Source organism: Fulmarus glacialis, unplaced genomic scaffold (assembly GCF_000690835.1).
Source record: "Fulmarus glacialis isolate BGI_N327 unplaced genomic scaffold, ASM69083v1 scaffold36658, whole genome shotgun sequence".
NCBI classification, from domain to species: domain Eukaryota; kingdom Metazoa; phylum Chordata; class Aves; order Procellariiformes; family Procellariidae; genus Fulmarus; species Fulmarus glacialis.
The window spans coordinates 1-13,251 of record NW_009228281.1 but is presented as its reverse complement, the minus strand read 5'-3'; the positions used below and the strand labels follow the sequence as shown (position 1 = coordinate 13,251).

The window sequence follows — 13,251 nt, the reverse complement described above, 5'->3', positions numbered from 1 at the left end:
GGGCGGCCTGCAGACGGCGGGGTAACGGGCCCTGGGAGCCGGGCGCTGGGCTGGTACTCACTACTCACTCTCTCTCTCCTGCGGGACGCTCTGGTTGCAGGCAGAGGCCAGCCCCAGCCCCCGCACCATGGAGGAGGCCCCCGGTGCCGCAGCAGAGGGATCTGGGTTGGAATTCGGCTCCGCTGAGCGGGATATAATCAGAGTTCCGTCGCATCTTGCTATGGAGGTGATTTCCTTTGAAACGTTCACAGGGGAGCATGTTCCCGTGCGTTCCTAAGAGAGCCACGTCTTCATGGAAGCAGTTTCAATAGGAAGAAATACAACAAGGGAGCAATTATTGCAGTCTTGCCCTGCATATTAAAAAAAGCCACTAGAAAGTATATTTAGTTACTGTCCTGTGTGTCAGCAGCATCTTGAAGTAGGTGTTTCTTACTCAGTTCTTGGATAGCACATTTCTGCTGTAGACACTTTAAAAAGGAAGTTATCCACATTTCATAGATGTGCATACTCGGGCTCTTTTTTTCAGGTTTGTTGGTGATAAGTTTTTTTTCCTTCTGTTGGTACGGCACAATATTTGAATTTGGCAAATGATGATATGGAATAAACCAGTGTCTCTTTAAAAAGAAAGAAGAGAATAATTTGGCTATATGTAGTGCAAGCTGGAAGACTTCTAATAAATCCCTAAGGGCATTTTTTTTAAATAGATGTGAGCTAGAAACACATGTGAAATTAAAAGCGGTGTGTGGAATTTTTGTCAGGATCTTTACTATCTTAATGCTAGCTGGGTGACTGTTTTTGCGAATGAGATTAAACTTCTAAATTAAACTTCTGTCCCCTGTGACAAAAAGCAGTTGTTACAATGCCATAGCAGTAACATTAAACAAAATACACAACCCGTTATAATGCTGCTATTCTGCTTTTTGCCTGTGTTGTGTGCTAGGCAATAGAGACAGAGAAAGGGAACGACAATGAAGACGAAGTGTCTGTTCCTCTGGAGGACCAAGAAGAGACATTTCCCCCAGCAGAAAGAGGAGTCTATGGAGCTGCAGAGCTGTTCATTGGTTCTGCAGAAGTGAGACACTATAATAATATATATAATCCCATTCACAGAATGCATGACCAGTATTTGTAACTTCAAATTCTCCTGTTGCAGTTTTATTGCTGAAAACACAAAACCAATCAGAACTGGAAGAGAGAGAAGCTAATTGGTCAAGCATGAAGTATACAAAAACTCTGACAAAGCTGGAGAGGTTTCTTTGTGTGCTATATATGTGTAAAATTTTTTTTTATCCGGAGTGACACAGCTTTGCCAGTATATCTGTGTGCTGATTTTAGAACAAGGCCCTCTTGTTGATTCTTTGTCTGCATTGTTCATGTCTCATGATGGCAAAAATAAGCAGATTTTTAGGGGCAAATAGAGTTAGATTGAAAAGCTGTTTCAGGTGATGGATTTTATGTTTCAGGAAAAATCTCCTGAGACTTTCTCGGACAAAGTGGAATTAGACAGTCGTCCTCCTGAATTGGGTGACATGGAGCAGCCAATAACAGACAGAGGAAACCCTTCCCATACATCTTCAGGAGCTCCTCCGCAGGCATCTGCATTGTCAGTGGAGTTGAACAGCTGCACAGAGTCAGGTATCATTCAGTTCCTTATTAACAGTACAATACTCGATACCATCTATCAAGCACAGTTTCTAGTTTTCTCCCTTTCTGATCATTGTTAATCCAGCTGGAGGCATAATACTATGAAATCTAAGTCTTTATATTTTTCTTTTTTTTGGGGGGGGGCGGTATCCAGGCAACATTGGAGAACCCGTTTCTCTCTATTCAGAGTCTGCCTTTGAGCAATTCGGTCAGCTTACTAGTGAGCATGGTGACCAAAGACGGGAAAAGGAATACCAGCAGCGTGGAGCTGAGGAACACGAAATAAGCGGAAGAAGTGAAGAAACCGTAGAAGAAACAGAACTGGTTGTTTTGGATCCAGAACATGTGAGAAGTCCTCAAATATTGTCATTGTGCTTTGCAGACTTGATATTTTTATTTGTATAAAACGTGCGAGGTGAATTGTAAGCCGTGGCTTAGCTGTATGCAAAAACTACCAAAAAAAAATGTTTAAAAATAGCTTTTGCAAAATTACTAACTCCTGAATGTGTCTATTCCCTCAATATTAACCCCAAAATTGCAGGTTCAGAAGTGAGCAGTGTAGTGGGCAAATCTGATACTCTTCAGTACTCCTGAAAGAGAAGTACTTGCAGCAAGAGTGAGTGGATGGGTTGTCAGATGTAGCTCTTCCTATATGTTTCTGATTTTCAAATATTCTCAGTAGTCACTTTCTGATGTCAACAAATACACGCTATATAACTCTTCTCACTTGTTACAGTGAGTGTAGCTAAAATAAGAATGCAAGTGTCTATGGCAGAAAATACGATGTTTTATTTAATATTGGGAGTAGCAATAAGGTTTCTTCATAATTTATTTACACAAGTATGTTGAAGTTTATCAACAACATGCTTCTTTACAGCCTCTGATGAGAAGATTCCAGGCTGCCCTGAAGAATTACCTTACTAAGCAGATGGAAAAAGTGAACCTAGAGCTTCAGGAACTGGTATACAGCATTCTTTCTTTGCCTTCCTACAGCAGCCCATCCCTGTCCAAACTGAAGTGAGATAGCTGATTTCCTCTTGTGTTTGCAGAGGACAGCAACAAAGAAGGGCAAAGTACAGAGAGAAGAGCTTGGGGTGATTCTTTATGGAGCACAGCAGCAGCTGGCCCATCTACAGATGGAACTGGAGAAGAGCCATGACCGCCGCTCTCAGACAGCCACAGTGCGTCGGCAGCTAGAAGAAGAACTGGAGGGCCTCAGGCTTACTTACAAGAAAATGTGTCAGAACACAGATGATGAACGCAAGAAAGGTGACTGAGGCAGTCCTTGCAATATTTCCTAATTCTAGTACTATGTGGAGAAATGAATTTGAATATAAGTCAAGCATTGGATTGAAAAATACAGTAAAATTAATCAGGAATAATGCACTCATTGAAAAGTTTCACAGATATTCCTGGTTGCTATATAATTTCTATTATTTCTAAGACCATGTTGTACTTCTAAGAAGGTCTTTAGGACTAAAACTAAAACTGTTCGTGGCAGGTAGGCTGTTCTATGACTTAGCAGGAGGAAAATGCCCATCACTGTTATGTTTGCCTGTGTCTCTGTAAGGGTGTGATGAGATTTCAAAGGTCGTAGATCATTAGGGGCATCCAGGAGTATGAGAGCACCATCCATGTGGCAGCCCATTCCAGCCAAAGAAATGGGCTTGACTCATTCTTTTTGTGTTGCAGGTGTTGGGACATAGGAAACAGTAAAACAATTGCAATGGCCAGGATAGCCAAGCATTAAAATAAGTTGCCTAGAAAGTTTTTACAGATTATCGAAAAAATTAGAGAAGCATTCAACAGACTGAGAAAGAGACAGTTCTGTTTTGGGGCAGAGAAGTGAATTCACAGCCTCCTGAGGCCCCTTCTTTGATTTCCTGGGATTCTGTGTGCTGGGAATTAAGGAATAGCTTACCAAAATTTTTAGCTTTGCTTGTGGAGCTATACTCCAAAGCTGATGTAAATTCTTATTTCAGGGAGGGCTGATTTAGCTGGTAAGTGTGTGGGTTTTGCTTTGGGTGCTTCTATATTTCTTTCCCTTTTATCTCTGTTTAAAGTGTATCCTACAAACACGCTTCTCTGTAAATATTTTTCCTCCTGCATCCCCAGTTTCTGCAATGCAGACCCAGGTTGAAAACCTGGCCTTGCATCTCTTCTACATGCAGAATATGGACCAGGACATGCGTCATAATATTTTACTAATGAAACAGTCGACAAAAAAGGCTGAGGCAGAGAAGGTCCAGGCTGAGGTGGAAAAGAGAAAACAGGTATCAAGTAAAACTGTCTTCTTTAAAATAAATAAATAAATACAGATGAGAGTTAGTGGTGAGTCTTGGAGGATGTGCTGCCTTGTCAGAAGGAAGGCTATAGTGACTGAAACATGGAAGATGTGTGAGGCTATTTTTCCCAAATAATTGAAAAAACTCCACAGGCTTTTCTGAAAATGAGAAGAATCCATACCACCGAGATAGTGGCATGTACTGCCCAAAGGTTTTTGTCAAGCCTTATAATTGTAAATCATTCTTCACTCAAGCAAAGGGGGTGTGGGGGCAGAAAGATATTTAGTGAAGAAGTATCATATGTTCAAGTCTCGAGAATTATTCGGAATCACAATGAGTTTCACAATGAAAAGCGAACTTTGAAAATGAACTGAGCCGGTTGGTGTGCTGGAGCTCCCTCTGCTGCCTTCTGCTTGCAGCAGGACACAGACTGATTATTCTTAATGTGGAATTGCATGCAAACAGTTGAAATCAAATGGATTTAGATGTTTTTTAACAAAGGATTTTAAAACATGAAGTATTAAGATTCCCAGCTGCTGGAGAGGTGGCACAATATAATCCATGCTGACAGGAATGAATGCATCTGAAGTATCAATTTACTACTGCAAATGGAATAATAAACAATCAGCAAAGAAGGTCTCATTCTCTTGAAAGTTGTCAGATTCATGAGTTATTTGTATAGGAAGGGAAAAGTTTCAGTAGAAATCAAATCTAATGCAGTTGCCAATTTAATCCCTTTTCTAGCCTGTGTTATTCTTGTAGAATATAGTTGGTTAAGACTGAGATTATATTGCTCATCCTTAACTGTTTGTCTCTGACTCTTTAGGATCTTCTAGTAGACCGCTTAACAAGAAAAGTCTATGAACTACAAGAACAGATTGCTCTGTTTGAAGCTCAGTTTGTGGCCCAGGCAGAGGACACAAAAGTAACTCGGCAAGCAGTAAATGAGGTAGGAGGGTGCTTTTTTTGCTTCTGGTTAATATTTCCCTCTGGAAAGACTGACTGCTTTGGCTCATGCTCACGTGGTATGTACAATCTAGGCCAGAGTTGTATGGTTTGTTCCCGTTTGTAGGAGTGAAGACTTTCCCCCCCCCCTTTCCCCCCGAAGAATTGCCTGTAAATCACTTCCTCCCCTATCTTGCAGACCTATGCATTGTGGTCTGGTGTGACAATAAACCAGACACATATTAGTTGAAGCTGTTCCTGCCCAGCATATCATGAACAGAACAGAAATACTGCATTGTAACATGAATTTCTTTTTTCAGTACAATATAAATTCATTCTGTCTACCAACTCTCTCTTCCCTAGGCTTGCATGGAGGTACAGGCTATTAACATGGAGAAAAAGCAATTGATGAATCACTGGAATAGCAGCTTGGCTGGAATGAAGCAAAGAGATGAGGCCTATATTGCCACACAAGAGTTGCTGAGGTATGATATCTGAAAACAGTCCCAGGAGAGACCTCAAATAATTTGGACAGGAGGGATTCTAAAAGGGGGGCAGTATGTCTTCTGTCAAGTTTATTACTGTATGTGCAGGATATGTCAGAACAAGTTTGCTGTTCTAAACCACGTAATAAGGTTAAAGGATAAGAAGTACAGTTCTTTGTTACTATTTTCTTTCTCCAAAACAAAACTCTCCCTTGAAATATGTGGGGTTTTATAGCTATTTAGAGTTCTTCTATTCATATTTTATTCCTTTAATAGAGTTCCTTCACCTTTGCAACATCTCTCAATCCAAAGAGCTAGGCAGCAAGAAGGATTTATCTATCACTTTTGGTTAGGATTTTGTGATGCCTCTAGAAATCTTCAGGAAAACCTTCCTATTGTTGCCAAAGGAATTGTTTATTTGGTCTGGAGTCTTAAAACTTGACTGATTCTCTGGGGACATACAATACGCTTTTATATGGTGGCATCCTGGTAAGAATGGAGGGTGGGGACAAGACTGAAAGAAGGAATTAATTTTCCTATATACATTTCCTTTTATATCTTAATGTCTCCATCCGTATTCTGATGACTCTGCACTGTCACAGCAGACTAGCCTTTATAAAGATCTTCCTTCTTGGTCGGTTGTTGCTACAATAGCATGTTTGAAAAGAGGAATTTGTAGATGACCATTCAGCACACGAATCAATCCCTGTGATGATTTTCCATCCTCTTTGCCTCTCCAGCAAGTACAGACATGATCTCAAGTCCCTAGAAACGGACATCCATGGCTGTAGAAAGTCGATCGGGAAGGAGGAGGAGAAGAATGAGTTGCTTGTCACCATCCTGAGCCGTTCACAGAACGATGCCAACACGACAAAGAAACTGATTGCCCAGTGCCTTTCAAGACAGGAGGTCCTGAAGGTCGAATCTGGCACCTACACTCGCATTCTCCATGAGACAGAACAGGCCCTCAACAGGACCAAGATGGTTAGAAGAGTTACTTGGAAGAAGGATCTTTTGAATTGGACACAGGTATTTAATCCCCTTCCCCAAAGAGTTGTAGTGATCCTGTCTCTGTCTTCCCTACCTTTTAGGATCAAGCTGCTCGTCTGAATGAGTTGCTGTCCGTCAGTAAGGATATAGAGAAAGGGACTAATGCCAAAGAGCAGATGGAGAATGAAATCATGGCAAAGCTTCAGGAACAGATGATGTCCAGCAAAGCCACAAAGCACTTCTCCCAGCTGGCTGCAAAACTTCATAGGAGAAAAACAGATCTGGTATGGTATCTCTTCCATTTGGGAGGGCAGGGGAAGGAAACAGCCTAGAGCAGTGTTTCGCAAGTGTGTTTTGGGGGGTGGGGACAGTGTCTTCATTTTGTTTTTCAGGTCTGAAATTGAAGCTCTGCTGGGTTTGCAACTTCAATTTAGTTCTTCCAGTAATCTTATTGCAGGATTCTCATGTATGCGAGAGAGTTTGGCCAAAAACGCCTGATACGTTACATATTATTCTTTCTTTACTTAAAAAATGGGGCAGAATGATGAATCCTGGGAGTGTTTACTATAAAGTGGTTCAAGTTCTTATCTTATTGTCTTCCTGCAATACATATGTGGTACTTCTATATTCCACATCAACTTATATCTCTATACTGCATTGTGGAATGTGATACAGGCATACTCTCAGTTTCCAAATAAGGATTACAGTCCAAGGAACAGTCAAGCCAGACCCACAGTTCTTCATGGCATGATAAGCTGGGATAAAGATAAGCTCTTTGGGAGCGTGTAACTGGAACAGATAGAAAAACTAGAAGATTCAGCATAGTATTTATTGTATTGAGTTGTGTGGGCTGGCACTAACACAACACGCTCACACCTCTGTATTTCCATGGGTTACTTCAGCCTGCCCCTGGGTTTTTTAAATCAGGTGCATATCTTAAGTAACTGGAAGACTTCCAGGGTTACCTTTCATGGTGAGAAAGGCCCCTCCACCCCGCTTTCCATCAGACACACAAACAAGTGGATACTCTGTGTTGACTCTTACTAGCATCTGTGTTGCAGAGTAGAATGTAGTGCAGAGACTACGGACTTGGAAAAGACAAATTGCAGCCTCTCGCAGTGTGGTCCAGGCTGTGCAGAAGTAGCAGTCAGGCTCTTGAAAGTTACCTGGCTGCATTCATACTGCACTCAAACAAAAGACATACCGACGCTTTCTGGCTAGTACAGTTGTTGTTAGGTGAGGAATACGTTTGTCAGGCATGGTGGAGAAGTACAATATAGTAATGTCCTACTACTGTTAGCCAGGTTACTAGAGACATCCGGGAAGGGAAGATAATTGCAGAAGTGATGAGTGTGGTCTCTTAAAGGGTTTGGGGATGTTTAGGCTCCTTAATGCTTTTCAACAGCCTTATGGCAGAGGTAAATATTACTATCTCCTGTCAATAGCTGGAGAAACAAAGGTACAGAGAGGGTAAGTAGCTTGCTTACAGCTTGCAGCACAGACCTGGGAGTAGAATGTAAATCCCCTGATTCCTGTGCTTTGATAAGTAGGCATTACAAATCAATGAGTTGCTGTTGGTGACAGTAATTTGTTTTCTGTCTGCTGATATTCCTAGGAGCTGCATTTTTCTAAGGTTGAGAATGATATGGCCCAGGTTATTCTGAATGCAACTCATACCAACTGCAGGCTGACAATTCTCCAAAAAACACTTTGTGAGCTGGATGAGGAAATAAAAAATATCCATGACCTGATCAGCTGCAGGGAAAGTGAGATTGCAAAGTGCAGTCTCCTGACTGAGAACAAGCGAAGGGTCATCAGCCAGTACAACAAGAGGTTGGAGATGATTCTTTCTCAGCAGGGGGTATGTACGTTAATGTTTCAATCCCAAACTTGATTTTATTCTTTGCAGTGACCACAGATGCCCTTGATAAATGTAACTGCATAAGTGCTGGATAGTTAAATCTTTCAGGCATCTGTACTAGTGATTTAAAAGCTGCACTAGTTAATGTACATGTTTACATTTGTCAAACAGTTCTTAGTGCATGTGAAGAGGAGCTGGTATTAGGAAATTGTGAAATGAGGGTGTGCCTAGCACAAATTTCTGCAGGGAGTTGTCTACACCTGATGAAAATGTTGAATGACATCAATACTCTGGGAGTAAATAAGATCTCATTATAAAATCTGCAAAGACTGTCGAGAGGAGAATGGAACAGGCAGAGTGATTTAAGTTGCTTGATGGTTGTCCCCATTCAGATGATACCCCGATCTGTTCCTAGCACTGTGAGCTGTAAGACCTTTATGGATACCAATGCAAAAATGATTATTGTGGCATACACTTCACAAACTTTTGAATGTCCAGATGTACCTGTTGTAAGAGCTTAGGAGGCCCTCTCACCACAGAGTCTGAGAACCTTTTGGGCTTCTGTTGCATTTATTCCTGTGAGGTCAGGAATTATTAGTCCCATCCCACTCATGGGAAATGGAGGCAGAAAGTAACTACCTGACAAAATAACAGTATAGTTGAAGTATTTAGTAGGCATCTCAGCAGTTGGACCAGCCTTCTGCAATGATGCTATAAACAAGTGCTCCAGCAGCTTCTGCCTGATTAATCTCAAACCTTGCCCTTGTACAGGGGCAAGAATTGGGACCATTGGAAATTGAGATCAACAAGCTGACCAAGCAGATAGAAGAATACAATTCTGAGGTGATGACACTACAGAAGTACTGGCTCAATCTACAGAAAGAGCTCGTGAAGTTAACAGACGAACGGGAGGAACAAGTAGCCTCCTTGGATATGTTAAAGAAACAGATCACAATAATGCAGCAGAAGAAAGTACGCACTGAAAGTAAGTAATTCCCTAATTCTTTCTTAAAATGTTCATCCATGAATGGACAAAAAAGGGAGCGAAGACTTAGCCGTGTGTAATGCTAGACCTTCACCAAAGAATGCCCTCAGTGCTCCTATATATGCGTGAGCAATAATGCAAATGACCCCAGGACTATTCTCGGGGGCTAAAAGCCAGGCACCTTCTGCTGTTTTGCATGTCGTTATTTTCTATAATGATTGATCCTGCTGTCTTAACTGACACAGTCGAACTCGAAGTGACCATGTCACGTGTTACATGTCTTAAAGTTTGCAAGTAGTTGGTAGGTAAGTGTCCCCACCAATGATAGCACTTTCCGTGGCCAAAACCAACTCTTTTCCAACTCTTTCCAAATAAGGTTTTCTCCTTCAAAACCTTATTTGATTTTTGGGCTTGACGAAAAAGGTTTTGGCTAGGTGTGTGGGACACAGGTGGCTCTGCATGCAGTGTTGTCTGATTTAATAGCAGTTTATCACACCTTGCCTGCATTCAGCCCAGTGTTCTTGGGAATTTTAAGACTTTCTTCTGCTCACCTGTAGATGAAATTAAGCAGGAAACAAAAGAACAGAAAGACATCGAACGTCACATGAGGAACATGTCAAATGACTTGATAAAGTTGAATGTGTTGATCAACAAGAACAACAATAGTTTCGAGGAGCTGCAATATGGCAACGTTATCACAGAGAATGAGTTTGTACGGTCTCTCAAGGTACAGAGGCTTGACATCTTATTTCCAAGTCTCAACCTCCCTTGCAGATCAGAGGCAAACAGTGATCCTGTAAATCTTTCTCAGTCTGACAATGTTTATTGGTTTATGCTTCTCAACTCTAGGCAGCAGAAAAAGAATCAGTTGAGATGCAGGAGAAGCACAGTCAATTGACTGAGGAGAAGGACAGACTCCTAAACAGCCTGGTGGAAGCAGAGTAGGTACCAGAGACATTCTTGCTTTGTGCCACAGTGTTTGAACTTTTGTATATATGTCCATGTTACCTTTCTTCTCCAGTCATCAAACTGAACCAGCAGCAGCAAATGTGCTTCTGTCCTTGGAGAAAATGAAAGGAGTTTAATGAGTTTCTGAAACACAGAAACTGAAGGGTTCTTTAGCCATCTCTGGAACCAGCAAGAGCTGAGAGGATGTTGGCTTTAACAATTCCAGCATGCTTGTACTGTATGTTGCCAAGATCTGTATGGGAAGACTCTGCATGCTATCTCCACTGCCAGTAGCTCAGAGTGTATGTGCTGCACTGGGCAATTAATTGGGGTCCATCAGCCCCGTCAGTCTGGGCTTACTTGTTTTTACAGTCATCATGCCATTTTCTAAATTGCGGAGCTTCCTGTCTGATTTCACGCTGCTCTGTTGCTGCCCTTTTATATGTCCCGTATGCAAATTCTTAGTGTCTGCCGAACCATTCAGCTCTGTGTTCAGCATCGATCTCGGGAGTGTGCTGCCAATAATGCACAGAGAGAGCATCCTCTCTGTTGTTTACAAAGGCACTGCTTTCCCTTTCTGTCATTGAAGGCATCAAATCATGCTATGGGAGAAAAAGATCCAGCTGACAAGAGAGATGCGTGCAGTGGTGGATTCTGAGACAGGACAAGGCGAAATCGAAGCCATGAGAACAGAGATTCATAGGATGCAAGTAAGCCACTGGGAAAGAGAACTGAGGAGGGGAAACTGCACATAACATATTCAGCTTTAGAGTTGCTGAAACATAAGGCAGGAGATGAGAAACAGGCTGGAGAAGTAGCATCTTCAAGGCTATAGCAGTACTGGAAATCTTACCACCCTGCAGCTAGACTGAATTAAATACATCCAGCATGCATGCACTTTATGCGTTCCTTGTGCATGCTGTGTAACGGGCTGCAGCAGAATCTAGATATACCTGAGAAATCTATTTAAAATGTAATACGTCTGCCACCTATTTCTGTGACCCCAATTTGTAAGCAAAGAAATGTTGATTACTAAATACTGCATCACCTTAATCACTGGTTGGGGAAGTCTTCTGTCTTCTGGCAAAGCAACTCTTCCCCTTCGTTCTCAGGATACTTCTGCTGTTCTGCTTTTGCTATTGCTAATGAGTTCCAGTGAAACATTTTGAAGATTACTTTAGACGAGTTGATAATCCAGCCCTCTGCCTTCCGGATCTACACAGGGCAAGCTAGGTTTGAATTTAGAGCAAATTTGGCTTGCCAAGGTTCACATGTCACGTGTATCTGGTTTATGTTGATGGGGTGTGCCACACAGAAGACTTCAGCTAGGTGCCATTTGTAACTGTTTGTTATTTTCAGCCTATTTTATATCTTGACAAATGGCAGGTCCGCTATGGCAGGCTGATGAAGCAGCAGGAGAAGATGATTCGTGATATGGAGGCATCTGTTTCTCGTAGAGAGGTGATAGCGATTCGTGGAGAGGGTCAGAACAAAACAGATAAGAAACGTATCACCAAGAGTGACTTCCACCGCAAGAAACAGGAGCTGAGAAAGAAGATCAGTGAAACCCAGAAGGTGAGCAAGTAAAGCAGGGCTGTGAGAGCTCACGTAGCTCGTATTTGCCTTGTAATGAGCACTAGTGTGTACTTAGCGCAGACACATGGGGTGTCAGCACACAGCCCCTGCACAGGTACAGCGCTGCGCAGGGGGTGGGCTTTGGAAACTCATTAAAAAAAAACAACAACCCAGAAAAAGAAAAAAGAAAAGAAAAAGAAAAAAGAAAAAAAAAAAAAAAGAAAGAGTTCTGGGAAGATGGCCGGGAATGCAGGTGAACTAAAGAACCAGAATCTGCCATTTCCTTCTCTTCTGTTTACTAGAACGCTCAAGACTGCAACAAAACCATCCTGGAGCTGGAGAGCACCCAAGCGTCCCTTAGTGCCACCTTCTCGGAAAAGCAGCAAGAGTTGCGCGGACTGCAGGCTGAGTCCGATGGCCTCCATTCAGACGCAGAATGTCTTCGGAACAAGAAACGATGGGTGAGCACATCCTCCTCCTTGCAGCAGGCGAGCTAAACAGAACCTGCTGCTTTCTTCTGTTGCCAGCTCCCTGGCTCTTTGTCTCACCACTGTCCCGAACTGGGCGTGCTTGGCATGTAATTTTAGCAATTAAGTCAACTGAGCACATTTTGAGGGCTCACAGTGGTCCTGAGTTGATGCTGCAGTTGCACCCTTGGTGAGGCAGCATTCACCTGTAAACATCAGCCTGAAGGACATCGTTTGTATCTTGAAAATACCTAGTAACAGCTACCCTTTGTGAGCACTAGCTGGCTACTCATAAGTATGTTACGAATTTGAGAGGCAGCTCAAGGTCTTGAATGACCTCCTGTGACGTGTTTAAGTTGGTGAAACTCTGTCCTGGCAAGGGTGGCCTTGTACGCGCGGGTATTTCCCTGAGCAGCACTCAGAATGGGGACGCTGTTTGGCTGTTGTAACAGGGACTTTATAGCAGTATCCTTCTAAGAAGCCCCTCCATTTCAAAATACAATGGTTACAGTACCAGTGACACAAATCATGTTGTTTTTAGTTCTTTCTGTGTGCAGTCTGCTGTCAAAGCAATTTCCCTTGTTGCTTTTCTCAGAACCTTTTGGAGATTGTGGCCTACCAGACGCGCCAGAAGCATCTGCAGGCGCTGAAGGAAGGGAAGTACACTCCCCTGTGCCGCACCGAACAAGCCTGGAGAAACGAGCAGCAGAAACTGCAGGACCGGCTCCGCACCATTAAGGCCATCGTCCACCAAATCCAGCAAGAACATCCCCAGCACCGAAGGGCTCTCCAGTGGCTCAGTCAGTGCTTGGAATCCAGGCTGGGCTCGCAGGAGGACTGACAGAGACAGGGACAAAATACACGTAACCATCTGTTCTTGCTCTTCTAGAGGCTGCAGGCTTTGTAAATGAATAAATAAAATAAACATGCGTAAGGTGTAATATTTATTAAAGAGGTAGCATTGCAAATTTTTCTGTTTGTTTCTTTTTACATTTCACCTTCCCTGCAAAAGGCACGTTCCTCAGTTTCCCTGTCCCCGCTGACCCGGCCTGGCCCTGGGGGCTCG

At 42.6% G+C, this 13,251-nt stretch overlaps 1 protein-coding gene across 1 annotated transcript; it reads left to right on the top strand.

The window, feature by feature from the left end:
* Positions 1–127: 127 nt before the first annotated feature.
* Positions 128–13,026, top strand: CCDC40 (coiled-coil domain containing 40). The gene is given in 20 exon segments (XM_009583437.1): positions 128–265; positions 941–1,072; positions 1,154–1,213; positions 1,464–1,635; positions 1,832–1,989; positions 2,522–2,605; positions 2,694–2,913; positions 3,760–3,917; positions 4,756–4,878; positions 5,238–5,359; positions 6,100–6,343; positions 6,451–6,633; positions 7,965–8,210; positions 8,982–9,195; positions 9,753–9,922; positions 10,045–10,136; positions 10,733–10,853; positions 11,530–11,718; positions 12,021–12,179; positions 12,781–13,026. Coding segments are annotated over 20 exon segments (3,231 nt in total).
* Positions 13,027–13,251: the final 225 nt, after the last annotated feature.